Source organism: Engystomops pustulosus, chromosome 5 (genome assembly GCF_040894005.1).
Source record: "Engystomops pustulosus chromosome 5, aEngPut4.maternal, whole genome shotgun sequence".
Lineage (NCBI taxonomy): Eukaryota > Metazoa > Chordata > Amphibia > Anura > Leptodactylidae > Engystomops > Engystomops pustulosus.
In genome coordinates this window covers 150,995,089-151,020,278 of record NC_092415.1, presented here as the reverse complement: position 1 = coordinate 151,020,278, position 25,190 = coordinate 150,995,089, and the positions used below count along the sequence as shown (strand labels likewise).

At 39.3% G+C, this 25,190-nt stretch overlaps 2 protein-coding genes and 1 long non-coding RNA gene across 5 annotated transcripts in view; 2 read left to right on the top strand and 1 right to left on the bottom strand.

Annotated features, from left to right (window-relative positions):
- KIF15 (kinesin family member 15) overlaps positions 1-8,505 on the top strand; it is a 51,170-nt gene extending 42,665 nt beyond the window's left edge. For both annotated transcript variants that reach the window (XM_072153416.1, XM_072153415.1), the window contains 5 exons: positions 1,414-1,489; positions 2,302-2,339; positions 4,465-4,630; positions 4,897-5,028; positions 6,962-8,505. In XM_072153416.1, the coding sequence (XP_072009517.1) occupies positions 1,414-1,489; positions 2,302-2,339; positions 4,465-4,630; positions 4,897-5,028; positions 6,962-7,024 (475 nt within the window). In that variant the 3' untranslated portion in view covers positions 7,025-8,505. The remainder of the gene's footprint in view (positions 1-1,413; positions 1,490-2,301; positions 2,340-4,464; positions 4,631-4,896; positions 5,029-6,961) is intronic.
- The window catches only part of LOC140133343 (uncharacterized), a 47,854-nt gene extending 32,783 nt beyond the window's left edge, over positions 1-15,071 (bottom strand). Inside the window, exons 1-2 of the long non-coding RNA XR_011855871.1 lie at positions 14,748-15,071; positions 13,798-13,981 (exon numbers count right to left, since the gene is read on the bottom strand). This is a non-coding gene — a long non-coding RNA (uncharacterized lncRNA). The remainder of the gene's footprint in view (positions 1-13,797; positions 13,982-14,747) is intronic.
- On the top strand, positions 12,858-16,442 carry TMEM42 (transmembrane protein 42). Of its 2 annotated transcripts, XR_011855870.1 has the most exons (4): positions 12,858-13,063; positions 13,825-13,971; positions 14,896-15,421; positions 15,456-16,441. XR_011855870.1 is itself a non-coding variant. In XM_072153420.1 (3 exons), the coding sequence occupies exons 1-3, from the start codon at positions 12,920-12,922 to the stop codon at positions 15,031-15,033; spliced, it is 429 nt and encodes a 142-aa protein (XP_072009521.1). In that variant the 5' UTR covers positions 12,858-12,919; the 3' UTR covers positions 15,034-16,442. The 2 variants fall into 2 exon arrangements, 1 of the variants encoding a protein (XP_072009521.1); XM_072153420.1 differs by having other exon boundaries at positions 14,896-16,442.
- The last annotated feature ends 8,748 nt before the right edge of the window (positions 16,443-25,190 follow it).

The window sequence follows — 25,190 nt, the reverse complement described above, 5'->3', positions numbered from 1 at the left end:
CGTACCGCAGAATTTGAAGTCTGGGTTTCCTGTCCCTGGGGGCGGATCCCTCTCTCTGGTTGGGTGCTGTCGTGGTTCAAGGAAACACAATTACCGGTGAGTAATTACCGGTTTTATGCCTCTATACAGTTTCAGCATTATGTGTGATCTGCCTACTGTGGATTCATGGTCTTTAGATTTTGGGGAGGGGAAGTAGGATGTTGGAGTAATATAAAAAAAAAATTTGACTTTTCAAAAAAAAAAAAAAGAAAGAAAATGGTATTCATCTACATTTAAGATGAATCACAAACTTCAGACAGACCTCACACTCTTACCAGACAGCCAATTGAAGTGGCTGTTGTATCTACTTATTAATCAACATCACAACGTATCATATAAGGCAGTGTTCCCCAACCTTTTTGTATCTAGGGACCAGGCTGGGTAATCCTCTTACTATGGTACCTGGATAATAAAATTGTGTGCCCCGCAAATAGTCCATACCTAACGCCACCCATATAATGTGCCGTTTACTACAGACCCAATGTTTTAATAAAAAGACAGCTACGGAAAAGAGAACATTATAATACCCCTTTTACCATAGTAACCCCATCTGTAATGTCTATAATGTCCCCTTGTCTTTGAGCTTTTCACTGTGAGAAAAAAATATATACATATCACATATATGCAAGTATATAAGCTTACAGAGGTACCTAATTTTCCAACAAAAAACTGGAAAAACTGGGCCTGAAGTATAGGCATAAGTTGGGAAATGCAGCTGCTACTCTTTAATAAAAATGTTTAGCAGCCTCCCCTAACTAATAACATGTCCAGCAGTGACCTCCCCTAACTAATAACATGTCCAGCAGTGACCTCCCCTAACTAATAACATGTCCAGCAGTGACCTCCCCTAACTAATAACATGGTCCAGCAACGGCCTCTGTTCACTACTAACATGTCCAGCAACGGCCTCTGTTCACTAATAATATGTCCAGCAGTGGCCTCCCCTCACTAATAACATGTCCAGCAGTGGCCTCCCCTCACTAATAATTAGATGTCCACAGCAAAGGCCCCATCAAAAAAACAAAGTATACACTCTCCTCTAATTAAGGGATCCTTCTGCATCCTATCCCCATTCATAGGAAGTGGACTAAGATGCTATATCACACACACTTCTGCTACACCCACACACTCTATTGTACAGTGGGTGTAGCAGTAACAATGCAAATATAAATAACCTATCCTGAGCATAGGTATCCAAATTAAAATCCTGCAATCCTTCAAGTGGTCCTAATTGACACAGGGATAAAGGGTCAGTATTGGATTTATCAGAAGTGTGGGGTTTTTGTCAGGATATTACATCTCGAACTGTATTTTACTCACCATTATGAAGTTTTAGAGTCCTAATCCAACTATCTTTCCTCTACATCTCACTAGCAACGAGAATAAAAAATCTGACATGATAGATCTAAAGAGAGAAATTGAAAAGGAAGTTTCTGAGCGAATGGAAAAGGTATGTAGTGTGTTTTTCCTGTTGAGGTGGATTATCTGCTACATTGACAAAACTAGTTCTAGTTTATCATCCCTTCACCGCAAAGTGAAGTTTGGGTAACTTATAAGTAGAACAGGTTTTCTGGTTTTAATAGAATAAGGTTCTGTTTACATATGAATCACCGGCTCCATTTAGAACTTGTTATTTAACCCCTTCAGGATGTAACCAGTTTATATTTTTTTGTGTTCTTAGATGTGTCACTTTATATGGTTATAACTTTTGAGCACTTTTTTTTACTGATTTTGAGGTTGTTTTTTCGTCACATGTTTTACTTCACTTGAGTGGTAATGTTTGGATGATACGTTTTGTGTTTATTTGGTAAAAAATAAATCATGATTTTTTTTTTTTTTTTTAATTTTACATTTTCAAATTTTGACATTATCTAGAATTCAGGCTGATAGATTGACTCCACACCGCATCAGAGCGATAACAGGTGCATGTAGAATTGTTTTCTGTAACAATATATTTTCAGCCTTCATTGTCTTACACTGACAACTTGCAAGTAAATGGTAGTCTATGGACATTGCAGGTGGAAAAAAAACGCTTGAGTGGTTTCCATGCACAAGTCATTTGTCTAGAATAGAATCGCTATATAACAGAGTCCTTATAGTCTGTGGGGATCCTGTGGGGTTAGTTGGTCATTATTTAATAGACCAGCATTTTTAGATTTATGTTTCTAGGATGGAACCTTAAAATAGTTAAAGCCTAACTAAACCCTTGAAGCACTTTTCATTTCTTGTTTTGTTTTTAATCTGACCCTTTATTTTAAATAGGGAAAGTCAATGGAGCAACTACTAAAGGTGCAGAAGGAGTAAGTTAAAGAATTAAATCTTATTAATTGGAAATATAAATTGATGTTATTTTGGACAGCAGTAGAAAGGGTACAGCAAAAGAATAATGCTAGCGGCATGGCTTCTGCTTATATAGGAATTTATCATGCTGTGACCGGTCCAGGTGGTCACAAATTGATCTCATTGGGGATTTTTTTCATTACTAACTTTTGTCATATCCATGGAATAAAATGTCTGATTGGATTATTGGCTTTGTTTTCACATTGGTGGTTCAGTGATTTTTACGGATGCCTCACTGAACCATTGATTTCTATTGGTGTTTTTACTTTGGCTTTTTTCCCAATGATCCATTGTCTGTGGAAAAATATTTAAAGCAGTCCATTGTTCACTGATCACAGAAAACAATAGAAGTCTATATATCCGCAAAACAAAATTGGATAGGTCATTTTGTTTCACTGGTGAGGATGGAAATCCAGGTGTTATGTTTTCAAACAAATATTAAAGCTTAATTTTTTTTTTTTTTTTGTGCGGACACACAGACAAAATAGAGGCAACATGTAGATAAAATGTGAAACCACCCTGACCCTCACGTGTCCCATTTGCAGTCCTGTATGGGTTTGAGTTATATTATATAGAATTATTACAAACAGTGAATTTTTTCAAATGTTGATTTCTGCTAATGTTGATTATGGCTCATAGCCAAGAAAAAAACAAGTCATTGTCTCAGAACATTAGCATATTATATACGAACTACATTTACACGAACACATGGGGACGTATATAGGGCCGACATACGTCCCCCATACACTTCTATGGGCTGCCGCACTTGTGCCGGATATGTCCTATCTTTCAATGGAAGCAGCGCTCATCACCTGCTTCTCTCGGGCATACATTGTGTGAATGTAGCCTAACTGTAAAGAAATGTTGGCCAAATGAAGTATGAACAGTAAATGCATGCTTGGTCAGGGCTCCTTTTGCATGAATAACTGCAGCAATGCGGTGTGGCATGGAGGGATCAGCTGATGCCACTGCAAAATTGAAGCCCAAGTTGTGTGATAGTAGCCTTCAGCTTATCTGCATTGTTGAGTCTGGTGTATCTCATCTACCTCTTGACAATACCTCATACATTCTCTGTGGTGTTAAGGTCAGGTGAGTTTCATGGCCAATGAAGCACAGTGATACTGTGGTTAGTAAAACAGGTATTGATACTTTTGGCAGTATGGACAAGTGCCAGATCCTGCTGGAAAATGAAAATTCCATCTCCAAAAAGCTTGTCAGCAGAGAGAAGTGTGAAGGTCTTTAAAATGTCCTGGTTACTGGTCAGGAGTAGCTTGATGCATGGAATGGGTACTTATAGCCTATATCCTGCTATGTCTGTGTGTGGTGGCTATTGAAGCACCGACTCCAGCGTTGTTGATTCACATTGCTTGATTGATCAGCAAACTCCCCTGACCCATGGAGAATCTATGGAGCATTGTCAAGAGGAAGATGAGACACCAGACCCAGCAATGCAGACAAGCTAAAGTCTACTATCAAAGCATCTTGGGTTTCCATAACAGTTCTGCAGAACCATCAGCTGATCCTTCCATGCCACACCACAGTGATGCAGTCATTCATGCAAAAAGAACCCCCACCAAGTGTTGCGTGCGTTTACTCTACTTTATATTTGGCCAACATTTTAGTGCTCAAAACTTTTTATTTAACAGTTTGGCCTGAGATAATGACTTTTGGGTTTTCCTTGGCTGTAAGCCATTACCAGCAATATTGACAGAAATAAACCCTTGAAAAGTTCACTCTGTTTGTAGTGGCTCTATATGTCTGTTGAATTGTAAGTTCTCTTTTTCTGCTCTGGACTTGTGTTGTGCTCCACTGATTCCTGTGGGACATCCAGATTGTCATACATCAAAGACAAAACCATGAAGTCCCTGTGCTATGGACTAGATAAGGGGAACTTGTGTTCTCCCCAATTCTACTGCTTGCACGCTCTGTAACAGCTGAGAATCCCTGCAATCATTATATTTGTCCACTGGATGGCGCAACCCATTAAATTGAGTTGAAAAAAAAAAATAAAGCTTGATTTTTAAACATTTGTTACCGGATTAACATGCTAAGAAGTGTTCTACAGCCTAATGTATATTTCCATAGGTTAGAAGAAGTAAAGGCCATGCTCAAAAATAGAGAGCAGTCAATCACAGAGCTGAACAGCGAAATTGATCGAACCCAAGCCTTAGAGCTGAAAACCTTCCAGGAGAAAGAAAAAATCCGTTCACTACTAGAAGCAAAAAATGAGGAGACTGAGAAGATGTTGCAGGTAATTGGAAGAATAGTTTGAATAAGTCAAATTACACATTCAGTAGAATTCTTGGAATCCAGCAGTAAGAGGACCAGATGGTCCTTAAAAAATATTACTGCTGTTCTCAAACTATGGATATCTGCCTCTAGTATCACTGTCACTATATTTTTACCAATACCTTCTCCCTCTTTTTTTTTTTTTTATAAATCAAACTGACATTAGAAAATACATGTTACTTTATCAACCTTTACAGTATATGACTTAAATGAAATTCTTCTTAACAGGAGTCAGAAATGTTGAGGAAGCAGGTTGAATGCCTGGTGGAAGAAAATGGAAAGCTTCTTGGACACCAGAATCCTCAACAGAAAATCCACTATCTAGTAAAGCTTAAAAAGGATAACAACAAACTGTTGGAGGTACAAAGTGAATCATTGACTTAAAAGATCAAACATTGTATACCTGTAGGTTCTAGGAATATAACCTTTTGCCACATAAGCTCATTTTCACCTTTTTGACAGAACTCAAATATTTGCTCACAGGATATGCAGGAAATTACCAAAAAATCATAAAAATATTTACAGGCAATCCCCTACTTAAGAACACCTCACTTACAGGCGACCCCTAGTTACTAACAGACCTCTGCATGTTGGCAACTTTCTGTACTTTATATCAGTTATCAAAAGTGTTTGCAATTAAGCTTTATTGTTAATCCTGGTTCTGATGACAATACAACATTTTTTTAAATCCAATTGTCACAGAGACCAAAAATACTGGGATTACAATTCTAAAATGTACAGTTCCTACTTGCATACAAATTCAACTTAAGAACAAACCTACAGAACCTATCGTGTATGTAAGGAGTACGTACAAGATACTCCTCACTAATTTAAAAATTGCAATTGTAGCACTTCCAAAAAAATGTAATAGAAAACAATCAAAACGTCAGGTGTACCCCATAATAGTGCCAATCTAACCGTTACCAATAAACCAGGCGTAATATTCCTTTTTTGATTTGAGGAAGAAAAAAGTTCTAGCCCTCAGAATATGGTGACACAAATGGTGCAGATTTTTTTAAAAGGTGTAAATTTGCTAAAGTAGTAAAACGTATGAAAACCTGTACATGTTAAGTGTCTCCTTACTCATACTAACCAACAGAATAATTTTATTATGAATAATTATTCTGCATGGTCAACTGTGCAAATGTTTTAATCTATAAAAAGGGGAGGGAGCCAAACAGTTATTTTATTCCATTCCGCTGCAGGAAAGCGTTAATAAATTTTAATCCTTCTGTCATTTTTACCATAAAAATTAACCCATTGTAAAATACAGATCTTGCTGCAAAAAACAAGCACTCGTATGTCCATATCAGAAAAAGAATAAAAAGGTGATGTTTTTGGAATTTGAGTAGGCAAAAAAAGGTACAAAGGTCTGTGTACCTAAAGGGGTATTTCCATTTTATTAAATTAATATTATTGTGTGTATACAATTTTCCTATATACTTTCTGTATCAATTCCTCAGTTTTCTAGATTTCTGCTTGCTGTCCTTCTATAGAAGGCTTAATTGTTTACTTCCAGTAGACAGAAATCTGACCATGGTCATTCATGAAGCTTTCTATGGCAGGACAGCAAGCAGAGATCTAGAAAACTGAGGAATTGATACACAAAGTATATTGGAAAATTGTACAACTTTCCATCGCACAAACAATAACATTTATTTGCTGAAGTGGGAACATCCCTTTAAGGTGGGAAAGTGGTTTTGCTGGCACAAACATTAATTTTGTCTACATATACAATTATGTGGTAATAATTTGTGAACAGAGTGAGGCAGATTTATCCCAAGTGTAGCCAGATAGTCTTATACTGCAAAAGATTTGTCCCAGTGTCTGATGCTGATTGATAAATCTGCTGCAGTATGGGAAGGCCTAGTCATACTTTGCACCTCATATTAGTTGGTTTAGTTTGTGCCTAATAAATCTGCCACATTTTGTACAATTTATTGTTGCACTTTTGTTAGAACACCGGCCATGTCCAATTTTCTAGGACATGCCCCTGCAGATCGGGAAGGGGTGCCAAGAAACCCTCTCCTATAATCGTTCATGGATGGTTACTTGTTATAGCCACTGTGTGGTAGGGGTGTCACTTTCCTGCCTAATCACATTTTATGCTATTCTAGGACAGTATGACATAGGTGATACTCGTATAGCCTATACTAAACTAAAAAACTAAAACTACTTAGAATTCACAGTTTGAGATATAAACCCTTTTTTGCTCAATACAATTGGTGAGAACTGCAAGAAAATATATTTACATATCAATAAATTAAATATTGTTGTTTTTTTTTCTAATTAGGAAGTAAGCCGGTTGCGAGCTGAAAATGTTGTACTCAAAGAACTTTCTGCGGACATGTCATGAAAGAAGATATTTTTTTAAGATGGATCTGTACACACCTCCATCATAACCTGCGAAGACCTATACTTCTGCTTTCAATTGTCCAAATCTTCTCTCAGAATCTGAAAAATGTCTGTATGGACTTGACAGATTTCATACCTGTGTTGTATATTCTCTCAACAACCAGGATTAGAGCGTTTTTAAGGAAAAAAAAAGCCACACAAAATTATTGTCCACTTTTAGCTAAAAGATTCCAAAAGAAACAGGAATTTACACTGGTAGCTAAATGTATCTGTTGTAAGGTTCCTATTTTATAGTGAGTAGATATAAATGCACATAGGACTTGATTAGAATTTCTGGTAACCACACAAATGAATGTGAAATGTATAGAATTCCTTCAGATCCTGTGGGTTTAATTATTTAAAAGGCACTCCAGCTAGACAGCCTTCTATTTCTGAGCCTTTATTCCATCTCTGCCTGTTGAGATTTCATCTGCTGCATTATAACTGTGTGACAGACACCGGTGTAATCGCCAACAGTAACTGGAATAAGGGATAAAAAGCTGATCGATAAGGCTACAAATGCTGGGACCCCCAGAAATACGGAGAACGGGATCACACTCTTATTATTGGCCGGATCATCAAGTCAAGCATGTATCTTGCCCCCTGCATTCAATTGCTGTGCTCTGCAATTTCTGAAACTCCCTTACAATTGAATGGAGCAGTAGGGCACTCACTCGTCTTGCCGCTCCATCCATCAAGTACAATCTGTTCTCCAGATTGCTAGAGGGACTCACTTTTGTGATCAGACAGGGACCTTACCAATCACTTTCTTATTCCCTATCCTGTGGATAGGTTCAACCCCTGTAGGTAATATCCATGCTCACATGCTTACTTCAGTTTAGCTGCTCAGATTTCAGACCAGTTAATATTAGGCCAAGACAGTGGCTTTGTGGACACATGATTTATGGACTGGGATACAAACTTCTGTCATTAACTGATGATCAGACAGATCATTATTTATATCAGAATATATAGTATTGTATTTGGCTGTCCATGTGTTGCTATGCTGAGGTACCAGGAAAATTGATAGTAGTGAATGCAGTGTTAGACATTCCGGTGATGTTTCTGCTTCTATAGGTCTGGCTTTGTCTATTCTGATAAGTTTGAATGAAGTTTTGAGCAGTCTTCATTTTGAATAGGATATTGTACAAGTTTTAATATTGGGACTAGAATAGCTGAAACAGAATTGTACAACCTTGAAAAAGTGGCAGCTTTACATAATGTAGAAATGTAAATATGTGTTGTGACTTTTTCTCTGTAGAATATACATGTAAATTGTACACGTTTGTCTTTCTCTTTCTGTTTTTTTCCATTTCTGAGAGCGTATAACGAACTATAAATCACATTTTGGATATAATCTTTAAGAGGTCTGGAAGAATAACAATTTTCTAGCATAAGAACTTAATTGATTAAAAATATACAATAAATATTACCCACCATTCATTTTCCTGCTTCTTTTTGGGTGCTTATTGTTCTCCATGTACTGTATGTTACAGTCTCGACATACTGGAAACCTCAGTTTGGACACATCCTTACTCCCTGGCTGAACAGCAGAGGCTCCTATTAGGCAAACAACCCCATATTGCTCCATTGATATTAATGTTGTTGGTTTTTTTTTTAACCTGCTTCATAACCTTTGATATACCATACAAAGCAATGCATACTCTCATGGGGATTAATGAATAATTTATGAAAAGAATAAGCAAATTGAGATAAACACAGATGAATACACCTCTACCTATTGCAAATTATTTGAAACGCATAATGAAAAAAAAAATCATTTGGACAGTCAAATGAAATGGATTCTTATAGATTCTTATGAGGACTCTCTCGCTTCCTGTTGGTGCCACACAGATTATCAGCCGATGCTGCTCAAGGGGCTGAGCCCTCTCCATACAGGTAGAGAGTTGCTTACCGCAGCAAAACGCCTGCAATCAGTGCTGGTAACTATCATGGGTGTCATTCAAATCCTGGCTCTGCCATCTTGGATCAGGTCTTTGCTCCCTGTGATGTAATCAACAATCTGTCTCCATAATGGAAAATAGCGCCCACTGGTATTTATTTAGAATGGAGCCACTAGGAAGTACAAGCCCTCATACAGCTTCTTACTTGAAAACCGGAGAAGGATCCCAGCACCACAGTTTCTTAATAAATGTTAAAAACAAATAAGTTGGTATTGCCAAACATATACTGGTTGACACATTTCGGGCAACTTAAATTGTGTGCCCTGAGTCATAGCCCACTCGACTACAGGAGAGCAAAAAATGTTAACTCAAAACCAATAAAGGGCGGCAAGAGGCTATAGGCAACCCCCTTGGCATTCAGCATGACTCCACCAAGAAGCCTAGTGACATGATGTGGGCTCCCTTCTGAATGTCAGCATCCAGTGTGAGTCTTATATGTCATAAACTCGCACATGTAAACATTCAGGTGGAAGGGGCATAACAGTCTTGATGGTGGCTGCTGGGAGCAGATAGGCGGCTGCACTAGAAGGAAATCTCTCACACTTTGCAATTCTTATATACATAAAAAGTGTGTGACAGCAGCAGAAAGGGAGCTATAACAAACATGACTATACATGACCAGGAGAAAAACAAACATTCAGTTTCGGCTTGATAATCCACCACACAAACATCAGACAAAATGCTACAATTTTCTGTCATGACCAGTGGAGGTTTCCTATGTGGTATCTCTGGAATGAAGGAGGTTAGTTGTTTCCCTACTATGGATGCTGATAATTTCATACTCATTTTTCAGGTAAATCCAAGCCAAAATCTGTGGTGAATCTGATGTAATATGTGTAGATTCATTGTGGATTTTGGTTAAGCTTTTGCTTCAGATTCTTCAGGATGTCTTCTCTTCCACATACAGAGAAGGGTGGAATCTAATGTCATTCTGCAGATTTCAACTCTTTACATTTAGAAAACTGCCACATCCGTTGTACTGAATGTACAGGCATCTATGTATGTAGGCTGTACTGTCCAAAAGATAAAAACTAGAATCGGCCAACACATCACTAACATTAAGAACAGTGATATAAATGCTTCTGGGGCAGCAAAACATTTCATTGAACATCACAATAGGAATTTCTCCTCCCTCCGTTTCCTCGGGTTTGAACGTGTGCATTGTCCTGCCCGAGGGGGGGGGGATTAAAAAAAAAAACCTTTTAAGACGAGAGGCATATTGGATTCTAGCCCTGGGGTGCAGATACCCTGACGGCATGAATTCCAAGAATGATTTGTCATATATATTGAAACTTTCATTGAATATGCTTGTTTGCATGTGCTCTCTCTCTCTTTTCAAACTAATTTATGCCTCTTGCATAGTATTTATCTGTATATGTATATTTTTTTACAAATCGTCATTATTCAAGGAATATCGCTATATATTTGCTAAATCTGGTAGGCCATGTCAATGTAGCTTGCAATGCTCTGTTTGTCATTTGTGAACACAGTTCTGTTCTCTGCTGCGATTTGCTTCTTTGTCTCCATCCTAACCGGATACTACGTATCTGTTCAATCAGGTGTTTGTAGAGCATTTGATGTGTGTTTTCACTTTGTTTTTATTACACCATTAGTAAGGCTTAGACAAGCTGAAATGCGTAGGTTCTTTATGCCTACTTACACACCGATGTATGTCTTTTAAGAATGAAGAATAAAGTGTTTTAATTCCGTTGGATGTGCTACAATTTTCTCCTTTTTCAAGTATCTGCTACTCTATATACTCAATCTCCTTAATCTTATACTGTAAATGAAAGAAGAACTTCACACGTGCTCTTATAACCCATCTATTTAGGAAAGCCAATCACATTCCCTAACTGCATGAAACCCTCCACCCCGACTCCCATCCAGAGCAGATCTCCCAGACAGTGTGGGAGATGTAGATGCTGGCCCCCGCACCTGTGCTCCCCCCCCCCCAAAAAAAAAAAAAAGAAAGAAAACTGGGAAGAGTTATTGACTAGAGTACAAGACCTAGGGTAGGAAATGCATCCGCCACTCTAATAACATGTCCAGCAGCAGCTGCACCTCATTAATGAAATGTCCTTCAACAAAGCCCCCTTTACTAAAATGTCCACAGCACATGCCCCCTTTAATGAAGTGTCCACAGCAGATGCCACCCTATACATAAATCCCCCCATTATAAATGAAGTGCACACCGCAGAAGCCCTTTTTTTAATTAAAAGTCCACCCCTGATGCCCCTCCCTTTAAATAAACCCCCTCCAGGCGCGGTGATGTCACAGCCATGTGATGTCATAGTGTAAGGGTCTGCGCGGCGCATAGGCTATGACTTCACACGGCCGGAAGACGGAGCTGAAGGGCCGAGGAGAAGAAGCCGGAAGGTGAGTATAGATTTTTTTTTTTTCTAAGACTGATGTCAGATCTTCATATAGGGCCCGGGTGTCCGCCCATGCCGCCTATATGAAGATCCGCCATTGGTTATAACTTTAATGCTTTAACATATCCAGGTGATTGGTTTTCTTGTGACACATTTACATGTAAAATTTTGTGTTTCATTCTGAAAAATATGAAAATTTTGCAAAGGTTTCTAAAAATTCTTCATTTTCAAAGCTTGAAATGTTCTGCTTTCCATGCAGACAGTTATACTACCCAAATAGCTTGATAACTAACATTTTTGGAATGTCTGCTTTATGATGGCATGGTTTTTTATGTGTCCTCTTGTTTTACTAGGATGTTATAAGGCTTAGAACTTTTAGGCACGATTTTTCTCATTTTCATGAAGAAATTTTCATGAGTCGTCTCCAAGACTCAAGTTTTGAGGGACAACTCTGCTTTTTAGTGTCTTTGAAAGGCGTAGATAATAGTAAAATCCCATAAATTACCCCATTATAGAAACTACACACCTCTACATATGTAAAACAACTACAATTAAGTCTATTAACCCTTTAAGTGGAAATACATTCATTTGGGCCAAAAATGACACTTTCACAATTAATTAAATGATGAAATGCTCTGCAAAGTTTGATACCCAGTTTCTCCTGAGTGTACCCATACCCCATATGTGGTGGTAATTACTGTATGGCCACACGGCCGGGCATAGAATGGAAGCAGAGCCATTCAGAGAACATTTATATTGTCACATTGTACAGGCTAAAGGGTTTTTTTGTTGGTAATGCAAACATATGAGGGTTTATTATTTGCAGGATTATATACACTGTGTAGATCATTCATTTATTTATTTATTATTCATGAGCTTTTATTAACTCCTTCAAGGGGCACATAAACAAAATCATCAATTTTTATTTTGGATGCGGGTGCAAAGGGAAGAAGGTGAGTATAAAGCTATTTTTTTTTCCTCTGTATACGCTTAAAGTAATATGAGGTGATTTGGGATACTAAACCACCAGTCCATAAGGATCCCTCTAAATGGAGCTGAGTTGAAAATGGGTTATCTGATGAATGGACAGACAGCATGTCACCTACATGACACTCACTGTGATTTTATTCGTTTTCAGTAAATTAATAAAGTATGGAAAGACTGTTGTAAAACATTAGATTTAAAAATGACATAAAATATGAATTGACATATATATGACAAATATGAAAGACATAAAATATATTTTGTTCTGTAGGTGAGAATTACATTATCATAAATAAAACCATTACGATCTTCCCTGACCTATAGTGGGAACACAATGGCTGTTTGTTTGTTTTTTGTTTTGTTTTTTTGCTGCTGAATTCAAAAACCACCACGACCCTGTTCTAGAATGATTGGGGGCACCATATGAATGATGAGTGGGCAGGCTGCCCCTATGTATCATGGCTGCCGCGCTAACGTCTCGGCGCGTTATTTCATCACGTGGTCAACCAGGAAGCAAGTTTCCCCCACTGCTATGCAATGTGGCCGGGCTGGGGCTGCAGTGCAGTGGCTGGGCTGCTGGGGGCGCTGTCCGCCTCTTTCGCTAAGCTGGCCCTCGGCGCGGACTATGTGCGGAACCTGTGTGAAGCGGCGGTAATGGAGCGGGCTGATGCCTGTGAGTGGGTGAGTGACGGGGAACACCCGGGAAGTGCGCTGTGCAGACATCTGGTCACACGGGCAGTGTCTATTACATGGCAACGATAAAACAAAAGTTAAAAAAAAAAAAAGTGTGCAGTGACCATTTGTTACCTTTTATATACTTCTTTATATACATTGTTTTATGTTACATGACGCCAGCTTTTTAGAGCAGAAAAAATTAGCTTGTAAATTCAATAGGCTGCAAACTACTGACTTTCTGCTAATAATTAATATTCATTGATGATGGTAGTGATTTCGGATGAACGCAATATGGCACATATAACTTTTAATTATAATCCTTACAAAAATTATTTAAGTCTACAGTTTAATGGAAGCTAAAGGACATCTACCATTAGTTTACTGGTGGTAGATGTGTACTAATAAGAAGATGCGTTGCGTTTTGTGTTAAACGCAAACAAAACACAACGTGTGACCGCAGCCTCAGGACTTCTTTAATTATAACTCTTTGCCGGGATTGTGAGAATATAGATTTATAAACGTTATGCAAATTACCCTGGGGGGCTCAGGCTTCGTCATCGAGCACCTAAGGGTGGTTTACCACATGGTGTATTTGTTGCATTTTTGGTCGTATCCAAAATACAAGTGGGAGGGGGTTTGTCCAAAACGCACATGCGCAATTTTGGCCAAACCCCATCCCACTTTCGTTTTGGATGCATTTAAAAACACAACAAAAACACAGAGCGGGAATACCTTGGTACCTTTATCCTGTGTTTTGCTGATCGTAGGTCCACCTCCTCCTCCGCCTGGGCTGTGCTGCGCTGGTGTTTGCATGTAATGCCGCCATGTGGACGTTTTTTGCTAAAGCATTAAGATATTCATCGTCCTCAGCAGCGGCCACTGTGACCACCACTGCTTCCAATTTTGTGTCGTCGGTGAGTATTTCTATACAAAAATGTCAGACACATTATTTATTCATCTAAATCTGATGGATATTTTGGGTTTTTTTTTTTAAAGGCAGAATATATGTTCTCATTCATATTCTCAAAACCATTAAAGAGAACCCGTCATGCAAAATACCCCCCCTAAACTAAATATATTTTCATAAACTGCCATTAGAAAACATTGCCTCTATCCCTTCATTGTCCCTCTACATGCCTGTAAACCTAAGCAATGAGGTCCTAAAGCTGTATGAAAATGACCTGTGAAATGTCCAATGAAGCATTAGCATATTCAAGCTGTCCACTCTATTCATGAGTGGGAGGTACAGCCACACCCCCAGTGCATGACTGACAGCCTGTATAATGATGTGAGGCTGTATAATGATGTGCTTCCTGGTGCTGGCGCCCCCTGCAGCCTGTGTGTGCATGTGTGTGTGTATATAGGAGAGATACAGCAGCTCCAGGCAGCCATGTTACAGCAGAACATGTCAGATTCGTGTGTAGCTGATGTCTGTGTCTCTCACCTGTATATTAGGAGGATCCAGCATGTCAGCAGAAACAGGGCACACACTAGCCATGCTTTACTATACATTACACACAGACATGAGCAGGGGGAGGAGAGGGGAGGGGTAACAGGAGTGACATCACTGCCTCTGACCATGTGACCAGCCTCATTTACATAATAAATACATTATGATTTTACAATGATTAATGTATGAAATAATTTATTGCTTATACATATAATCCATTCTATACCTGCAAGCACTTACGTTTCTGCTAAATTTCTTGAGTGGAAACTTTGCTGCCATCTGTAACAAGCAACCATGCTCCACTATCTTACAGACTCCTAGTTTTACTTTTGTGTTTTTTGTGTTCTTCTGATTTGTGGTTTATACATTTTGTGTACATTATCTGCAGGCCGTCCTTGGCAAAGTTCTGTTTGGAGAATCTCGTGCCATGCTTTGGTGGGTTGGAATCTCAATTACACTTTGTGGATTGGTTTTACTTCACACATCATCTTCACAAACAGAAGATACAAGAAAAAAGAAGAGCTAACCCGATGGAGACCGCTGGAGAAGACTGTAGCTGTGGGCACCTGCCACCAATACTGTTCAAATACCTCATTGTGAAGTCATATATATTGTATATATCACAATCTGGGTGGTTCCAGCAGGTAAACATTGGTGGCCCAGGGCTTAGAGTGAGGTAAATAGCACTCACATTATCCCCTACCATACCCAAGTGTCTAATTCATATTTAGTTACAGTAAGTGCCTAGTCTGCCAGCCACTGACTGTATTTTATCTGCGAGGCTATGCATGACTGTGTTCCCTCCAAAAAGCATAGTCTGTAACAGCTAAAAGTTCCTGAACTGACCAGGGAAGTTAGCGGCCTCTTTGAGATGGGAAGGCTCCTTACCCCTCTCTATAGCGGTAACAGAGCAGGTCCTTACCCCTCTCTATAGCGGTAACAGAGCAGGTCCTCTACCTGGCATACTGCGTTGTGGTCAGCCGGCTCCTTACCCCTCTCTATAGGGAGCCGGCTGGGCAGGTACAGGACCTGCTCTCTTTTTCTACTCAATGACGGTGCTGAGAAACACGGTGCATAATAGAAATGGAGAGCGGCCATGAGATAGATGCAGTTTGTAGAGTAGCTTGCAGCTGCCATTCGCAGTAGTGTCTATAAGGCCCTATAGAGAGCTCCCAAATGACTCTTTATGTGAGATCCGCTCAGTAGTGCTCCAGCTGTCATGGACTCTTCAGGCATTCTAGGGCACAGACAATGTTTCCCGGGCAGAGCACAGTCTTGTATTTCTTTCCAGACAGTATATTTTGTCTCTGTGTTATGTGTCCTTTATAGAAATAAAGTTATATTTTGCACATTTTGGTCTTCACAAACCTCTATGGGAAATGATTAAATCATTATTACAAATATTCTGGTTAGATATTCCAACCAAGTAAATTTTGCATTCGTATTTACTTTGACAGCATGTGCTCTCAATTTTTGCAAGAAATGTAGGGATGCAACAGACCAAAGAAAATACATCCATGCTAAAGCTGAAGACAAACGAGGGCTGATGTATTAGAGGGGCACTTCGAGAGCCCCTTACCAGCTTCACGATTGCCACGAATGTTCCTTAGGCAAAATCATGCTATTGAGGGGCCTGTTTAGCTTCCAAGTAACTTTGAGAGGCCTAAATAATAGAAAACCCCATAAATTAACCCATTATATAAACTACACCCCTGTAGTTGTAAAACAACTTTTATGAAGTGTGTTAACCCTTTAATAATAACTCATTTATATAGCGCTCACAGATTACGCAGCGCTGCACAGAGCTTGGCAAATCGGTTTCTGTCCCCAATGGGACTCACAATCTAATAAACCTACCAGTATGTTTTGGAGTGTGGGAGGAAACCCACACCAACACGGAGAGAACATACAAACTCTTTGCAGATGTGGATGGAACTTGAACCCAGGAACCCAAGGGCTGCAAGGCTGTAGTGCTACTAAAGAAACCACCATGCAACCCACAGGGGTTAAAACAAAATGGAGGTTCAATTTGGAAATTGTACATTTTTTTGGCTAAATAAATATATTTTTCAAAAACACATTCACAATGGTTAAAATTTCAAAATGCTCCACAAAGTTTGGTACCCCATATATGGTGGTAACCTGCTGTATGAGCACATGACAAGGCATTTAAAGGAAACCTACCACTTCTGATGGTAGGTATTAATACCTACCATCAGAAGTGGTAGGTTTCCTTTAAGGGAAGGTGTGCCATTCAGAGTAGATTTGCATTATCAATTTTTATATTTTTGGCAATTTGGCCTTATGAGGGCTTATTTTTTGCTGGATGAGATGTACTTTACAAATACTTCATTTTAGAACGCTTACATTTATTGATCAATTTCATTAACTATTTAATGTGTGGAGGAAAAGAAAATCATCAATTCTTATTTCAGATTTTTAGTATTGGGGGGGTCATTCACTGTACCATAAAAATAAATATATTATCTTAAATCTATGGATCACTACGATTACAGCAATAGAGCAATAGCTCATTTGTATAGTTTTCTTTATATTTGTCCAATTTTATTGAAAAACTAGAATATAGAAAATCACATTTTAGCATTTCATTTTTTTCAGAGGAATAACCAGTATTGTTTTGGTTAACAGAGCTGGTTTAGGGCTTTTTTGTGTGACAAGTTGTTCTTTTCAGTGGTACCAATTTTGGTAAGTTTTTTGGGGGTTTTATTTTTTACAGCGATCACGGAGCTGGTCCAATAATGTTTTCTGATGTATTGCACGGATTAAAGACATGCTGATACCAAATATGTGTGTGTTTTTGTACTTTAATTCATGAACAGCCTTGCCTCCTCGCCTTCTCTTATTAATTCATGGAGGAGGCTTCAGCCTTGCCTCCTTTTAGCAATTCATGGAGGAGACTGCAGCCTTGCCTCCTCACCTCCTCTAATTAATTCATGGAGGAGGCTGCAGCCTTGCCTCCTCATCTCCCCTAATTAATTCATGGAGGAGGCTGCAGCCTTGCCTCCTCATCTCCTCTAATTAATTCATGGAGGAGGCTGCAGCCTTGCCTCCTCACCTCCTCTAATTAATTCATGGAGGAGGCTGCAGCCTTGCCTCCTCATCTCCTCTAATTAATTCATGGAAGGGGCTGCAGCCTTGCCTCCTCTATTTAATTCATGGAAGAACCTTGCCTCCTCTCCTCATATTAAGTCATGGAAGAGCCTTGCCTCCTCTCCAATTTGAGGAGGGGGGGATTAAATATGTATATTAAAATACTATACTCATAAAGCAGTAAGCTCTAAAAATAAACTCTGACTTACCTCAAGAACGCAGGTCCAGCGGCTCTGTCATGCTCTTCACTTCTAATCTTCAGCGTAGCACGGACGAATGTGCCTGGAAATCAACATGGCAGGCTGGCAAGCCTCCTCTATATAGTGAGAGACACTCTACTGCAGACGACACAGAATTATCTTTGTCCAATATAAATTGTCCTATTCCTAGGATCCGCTAGGGGTACCGCCCCTTGTCACATGAGGAGGTCGTAAAAGAGATGCTAAACTATCTTTCAATTACATCGGCGACACAAGGATGCTGTCGCCAATATAAGTGAGATTTTTTGATTGTTAAGGCTGGGAGGCCCTCTGGGAGCTTGGAGGCCCTGGCGCTTGTCTGGGTAAGCCGGGTGCTGATGCCAGCCCTGCCTTGAGGCACTAGTCAGTCCCTGGGGTTGCCATCGGAGGATCATACCCCCCTGGTAAGCGGTCACTTCGGTAAGAGGTCACATTTGTGTAAGGGGTTCTTGCCCACGATTGGAGCAATCTCCAGTCCCGGGTGTTAGAGCATATTGCAACTTACACCCGTTCAGTATGATGCTGGCTGCGGTAGTGAGCCCGCACCTTTACGTGTGCCGTAATATTGAAGCATGTTTAGAAGTACCTTCCTGCCTATTACTGCTCATGTTGGGTTCAAACAATAACTAGTGCTACAAATGTTGCTGTATAGTCCCTACCTTAGGCCTGTTTGTGGTCAGGCTGATATGAGCGGGGTTTCCCCACCACCACAGTAACACTGTGGCTATGTCTAATAGGACTCAATAGGGTCCATGAGCTTGCCACAAATTGCGCAGTTAGCACGTGGCCCCATAAATGATCATGTGCGTGAGGCATTTTCTTAAGAGTTCCCAATTTCCCAGAGCTCTAGGTTCTGTGTTTTGCAATCTGTCTCACCTTTATACATAAATCATATATGACATTTGGCTAGGTTAGCCTGGTTAAACATGTGTTAAAGGAGTTCTGCAATTAAATTCAGTGACCCATGTAACACCTTAATATTTGTATTGGAATAGAAGTCTAAAGTAGCAAATAAAGACTAGCTCACCTTTTTCCCATCATACTACATAAATACAGGGGTAGATTCACATGCCCAATTTACTGCTTACTTTAGTAAGCAGCTCCTAGTGCCATTTTTGAGGGTGACGGGTCCTCTTTAAGCAAACTTTTAGGGCATCTTAGGCCCCTCATTATGCATGGTGTCATTTCAGCAGTTCCAAAAGCTTGCTTGTAATACCTTTGAGTTAGCCATTAAATGGTATCATAATCTCAGAATTGTACTATATTTGACCAAATATAAGCAACAGGAATGTTTTTATTAAGTGATATGAGAAAAGAATTGTATGCACTATATTTTTGTATAATGTGCTTCCTTGACTTTTCCATGTATGGTCTCTGGGAGCAATAAGAAACCCAATGAGACCCATTCACTGGGACATATTAAAGAAATCATGAAAGTTGACATTGTACTGCATGTTACAAAAACATGGGATTGCAAAGGTTACAGGGGTTGCTGCCTTTATGTTGGGGATTGGGTGGTGGACTAATGCAAATATAAAAAGTAAATGTCAAACTTCATTGAAAGCCCATCTCTGGTAATCTTAGCAGCTGTTTCCGGCTCCTCCATCATCCCATACAATTGAACTGAGCGGCATTAGTAAGAGCAGATGCACATTCTCTGAGGAGTTAGGGGTCCCTTTCTCCTGAATAGGGGGGTTCTACCAGTCAGGCCCTCATTGATCAGCTACTTATTCCCTAGCGTGTGGAAACTTCAATATTTGGGTCAAACTTTTTAACTATAGTTAGCACAGCTCAGTACTCTGTAGAGCCTGTTTTCTCTGTTAGTTCTGGAAGTAGTGGCTGCTATAATAGCTGTTTGGTGGGGTGTCAGGTGTCTGCACCTCACTAATTCAATTTTGATGTTCTCTCCTTACCCCTGAAATACTTTAACAATGCTTTATTCTCCCTGTAACGAGATAAATAGCAGAAGACCTCTTTCTAAGAGCAGTTTTGTACTATGTGAACTACATTAGTAGTACTACCAACAAAATGGTATTATTCCACCCAACTCGGCACTACTTGTATATCGACTGTTATAAATAGGGGAGGCTAATTGAATCTTATTCACATGGTCAGAATTCAGGGCTCCTGTACAAACCAATCATTAACCATTGTGGTAAAAAGTACCTAATGACTACCGTTAGGATGTCATGAATTCTTACATTTTGTGAACCAAATGATAGTCTATTATCTCATGCATTTTACAAAAGTTGTTTTTATATATATGCGGCCAATTGTACAGCATATAATTTAATAGAAAAGAGTGGAAATACAGCAGTAAATGCCTACAGTTTGAGCTGCATTTGAACATATGTTTTCTCCACTTTCACAATATCGCAATAACACACAATCACTTCTTAAATCCGAGAATCAATATTTAATAACTCATTTAAACTAACCTTTTCACCACCCTTTTAGTTTGCAGAACACTTGTGCTTGTCTTTGGTGTGGCTTATGTGTATCAAACAGCTCGGCTGGTCACTCGGGGCAATCTTTTCAAACTCATATTTATCTAAAACTTGACTTGTAAATGAAAAAAGTAAATATTATAAATAAATAAGCTGCAGGTTATTTTTTGATTGGGTAATGTTCCTTTATTTTAATTTCAACATCATACACTTTTTCTATACATGAAATCACTAGACTGATTGTACTTCATAGACTTTATCTCGGAACACAAAATATGTATTTGTACAAGTTCAGGCAAGGAGATGAAGAAAGCTAGGTCTCTGAGTATCTCAGAAGTACCAAACCGCAATACTATAATATGTTTTTATTTTAATGTGGATCTCTCGCTCAGAACCTACCTACATTAAATGACTGATTTGCTAAGCAGAGCACCACTAACACCACTAACCACACAGAGGCATAACCTGAAGCTCTTGGGTCCAATAAAAAGCCGGACATGTGCCTACCATTTGCCAATTAAGACATTTGAGATTTATATAGAAAAAGGAGCATTGGCCAAACACCATGGGGAGATTTATCATAAGGCAGGATTTGTGCGCCAGTTTTAAGACTGTCTTAGGAGCTCTTCATAGTAACTTGGAAAGCTTGATAAAGCTGGATTATAATGTGCTAAAGTCTGTAGTGTATTTGCAAAATATTTTGGTGAAAAATCCCACAAAAGTAAAAAGTCTTTGCATCAGTACCCGAGTATTTCCTTGCATCATGATGCACTGTTATATGATGCAAGGGCTGTTGCCTTCTTCACCATTCTCGGCCAATCGGAGCTGACATGCAGATTTCCATGGACCAAGCATGTTTGTTGTAGGTCTTATCTGGGAGAATTTTTTACTTGTAGTTTCTGTTTTTTATCTCTTTACATACACTTTAACACGCATTTGTGTTTTTTCTCAAGCATTTAAAAGTGTTATGCCAGCAGTATAAGACCTGAGTATTATTGGATGCCCATTCAATATTGAACTGGTAGCAAAACCATAGCATAGAGCAGAGGTGTACAATTTTCTTTTTAACCACTTAGTGCTCTGTGCCATACTAGTACCGGGCAGAGTACCTCTATTAGCGCTCAGCTCCGTAGTGGCACAGCGCTGAGCCAATGCCAGTTCAGCTCTGCATCAGAGTGGAGCCAGCATCAGGAAAAACGGGGTGCCAGCAGTAATCTATCACTGAGATCCCCGTGTAACACCTGCAGTTGGAGCAGGCTTTGTGACCACTGCATTTAAATGGCTGCAGGGCACCTACCTGCTCAATCGGTACCCACTGGAATGTTTCTGGGGGGTGCCAATAGTTGCTATGACCCCAGGGTTGTCCATAGTAAATGCCTGTAAGGTCCTGTTACATACAGCTTCTTAGAGGCTTATTTACGAAGGGTCGTGCTACTCACTTTTGTCGGACTTTTCACAGTTTTCGGGAATTGCGCAGCTTTGACAGGTATTTAACGGATTTGCGTTGGGATTGTGTCACACGCAATCAGATTGTTTGTGCAGGTGCGCTGGCTTTCATGCGGCAGAAATCTGGGGCCGTGCTGTCAGACGATCCGACTGATTTGGACTGAGCCTGGGATGTAACTTTCAAATTGTGTTGCAATCCAAAGCACTTACATGCACCAGGAAGAAGGTGAACTCTGTCGGACCTGAGCGGGTTAGGGACACATGCAGGATATCAGGCGCAGATCTTAGTGAATCGCTGTACAGTGCATTATCGTCGGACAATGCATTTTTGTGAACTCCGCAGTATCGGGTAAGTAAATGTGCAACAGTACTGCAGGTTAAAATAATGAACAATCAATTGGATGATTGCTTGTTCCCATAGTGGGACAAGCAAAAAAAAAAGGAATAAAAATAGGTTTTAAATAAAAATAAACTAATAAATTTATCAAAAACCCCCTTTTACACATTAAACTTACATATACAATAAAAAAGTGAATATCACCATACAAATGCCACATATGTTGTATTGCCATGTCCGTGATGCTATGGACAATAAAACAAAATTTTAATTATACCCATCGAACGATACTTTTTAAACCCATGAAAAATTATGATTTTTATTTATTTAGTCCCACATAAAATGCAATAAAAAGTGATCAAAAAACCATATCAGTACAAAAAAATGGTACTTTTGTAAAGCACAACAAATCGAGTGCTCATCCAGCTATATAGATGAAAAGTTATGCTATTGAAAAATGGTGATGCAAAAATTGTACAAAATTAGTAAAACATAATTTGCTATCGCAGTAATCATACTCACCCGTAGAATAAATTTAACATGTTAGTTAGGGTATGTGGTGAACACCAAAAAGAAGTCAAAAATCATTTACAGTACAGCCCACAAAAAATGTAATACATTTTGGGCAATAGGGCAGCCACTCCAAAATGCATCTCATCCTGCAAATAATAAGCCCCTGCAATATTAACGGGGGGAAAAAAATCTATTTTATAACTCAAAAAAGTGCACCATGAACCAAATAAAAACCACTAAATTGTATTGCCTTCTGTGCCCAGCTGTGCACCCCTACAACAAGTAACGTCCACATGTGGTGTATCTCTGCAGTAAGATATTGCACAACAAATTACCGACAAAATCGGTCTAAATTTCATCTCCATTTTGATTTAATTACTATGAAGAAGCCCCCAGAAGAAGCCTCCCCCAGAAGAAGCCAGTGTTTGGCGAAACACGTGTCAGGGTTCCCTTTGTCTTGGTCCGTGTTTTGTATGTGTATTTACGTCGTGTATCCCTTGCTGGTTTAGGTTGTTGGCTATTGTGCATTTTTGGGCATTTTTGGTTTATAGCCATCTCCCCCTTTTTACCTCATATTTGATATAGCCTTACTAGCCGGAGAGAGTCTAGTACTACTCCCCCACCGTATTTATGCTGGATAAACCAATGATGACACTTTATTGTTTACACTCGGGCCATGTGCAATGATGTTATTTCTGTATGTTGCTCCAATATCTGTTGTTTTGTCTATTTTAACTCATTCTTGGTAAATAAATTCGTTTTAATAAAATTTGCAATTTATAAGTTATTGTATACGCATCCTTTTTTTCTTTGGCTAACCTAATTGCAGCAAGCAGTTTTTTTTTTAACTTAAATTTTTTCTGAACGTTTTAATAGTCTACAGAGAAAACAGAACATTGATTTGAAAAAAGTATGACCTGCAGTTGCATCCGAAAAGTAACCAGTCCCATTACAGTTTTCGTTCAGCATATAGAAATAGAACTAGCCTATAACAGGTCCTATGCAGAGGGGTTGAGGAGTTCAGACATGTACAGGAAGCTGAGGAATGCTTCCTCTTCCTGCAGAATCAGGTCCATCACCAACAGGACCACGTGCCTTATCTGCAGCCTTCTTCATTTTAACACACTCTCAGTTGTCACTGTTAATACAGTACCAGTATACACCAGCAGTTACTGTCACTGCTCTATAAGGAGGTTTTGAAATACACACACAGCACTTCACAATACCTTGAAAACGCCAATTATTTCAAGTTTCTAGCAGCTCCTCACTGTCATTATTACTGCTTCCTTTGCCACACCATCTTATTGCGCAGTGACATTAGCAATATCTTTTTTTTATGAGTTTTTTTTAATGTTATATTATTTTAAGTGCTTTACCTAGTCCATTTTTGTCAGGGCAATCACCCTGTTATTATCACCATTTTTCATGCCTCTAGCCCTTACTTCCTCCACAGCCATTACAATTTAGGTCCCCATTGACTTCAATGGGTTTCTTGTTTGGGGGCAACTTCATGTTCAATTCTGTGTCCCGAACAGAATTTTTTTCACAATGTTTTTTAAACAACCCGCTTATCACTACACTTAAGCTCCGGGGACAGGTAATGTTTATGGTCATTGACTTTCTACCAATTATCTTGAAGTTAGGGGGGGGGGGAATCTGGAAAAAAAATTGAAAAGGGGTAATTGTAATTAACAAAATCCTGCCCATGGGGGACTAGGAGAGGAAAGAATTCAGCCAATAAGTCATGCTGATTGCAAGGCTTGGTAAAGAGCTGAAAAATATGCTTGTGCTCCCATCTGTGGCCAACCGGGCATTATCAAACTCTTTCATCAAGGGCCACCACATCAGCTTTACGGAGATCTTCAAAAGGCGAATGTCGTTGTTAGGGCTTATTTAGATGGCTTTTTTTAACCTCCATATGCTTTCTATTTTTTGGGGTATAGCATACTGACCCATTGTTTTCTTTGGGTGTGTTCAAGTGTCTGTTTTTTCACAGATGTTCAGACCGTGTGAAAAAAAATAAATAAACACAATTTTTTTTTCCCACATGCAGACCACAGACCGACACGCAACAGCCAAGCATGTCTGAATAAGCCCTTAGGCTAAATGCACACTAGGTTGTTTCACAGACGTGTCTCATGCATATTTTATACAGCAGTCTCACATTTCGATGTTGTGCAATATATTGACACATGGACCATATTTGTGTCCTTATGGGGGAGAAACAGGAGAAAAAAATGACACGTATGGAATACAAATATGGGCAATGGATCTGTTAGATCCCATAGAGGGCTACTGCACCCATTCATGGATGGGAGGGGTGAGGAGCGCTCACTCTCCCTACGTTCTCCATGTGGTCTGTGTTACACCCGGGATCTGATACAGACGAGTACACGGCCATGTGAATGAGGTCTTAAACTGTATACACTACAATTACAATTTAAGGGACATCTACCATCATTTAACTGATTTATGCATTCCCCCCATAGCGCTAGCAGTCCTGTCCATCACCTATCTATGCGTTGCCGGCAAGTGGGACTACTAGCACTATGGGGGGAGTGCATAACTTTTATAACTCTATATTTCCATG

Bases quoted from the DNA above. Each gene is read 5' to 3' on its own strand.
- TMEM42 (XM_072153420.1), top strand. From the start codon at position 12,920: ATGTGGCCGGGCTGGGGCTGCAGTGCAGTGGCTGGGCTGCTGGGGGCG. The intron at 13,064-13,824 runs GTGAGTGACGGG...TGCTGATCGTAG, and splicing joins GGGCTGATGCCTGTGAGTGG to GTCCACCTCCTCCTCCGCCT. The intron at 13,972-14,895 runs GTGAGTATTTCT...CATTATCTGCAG, and splicing joins CTTCCAATTTTGTGTCGTCG to GCCGTCCTTGGCAAAGTTCT.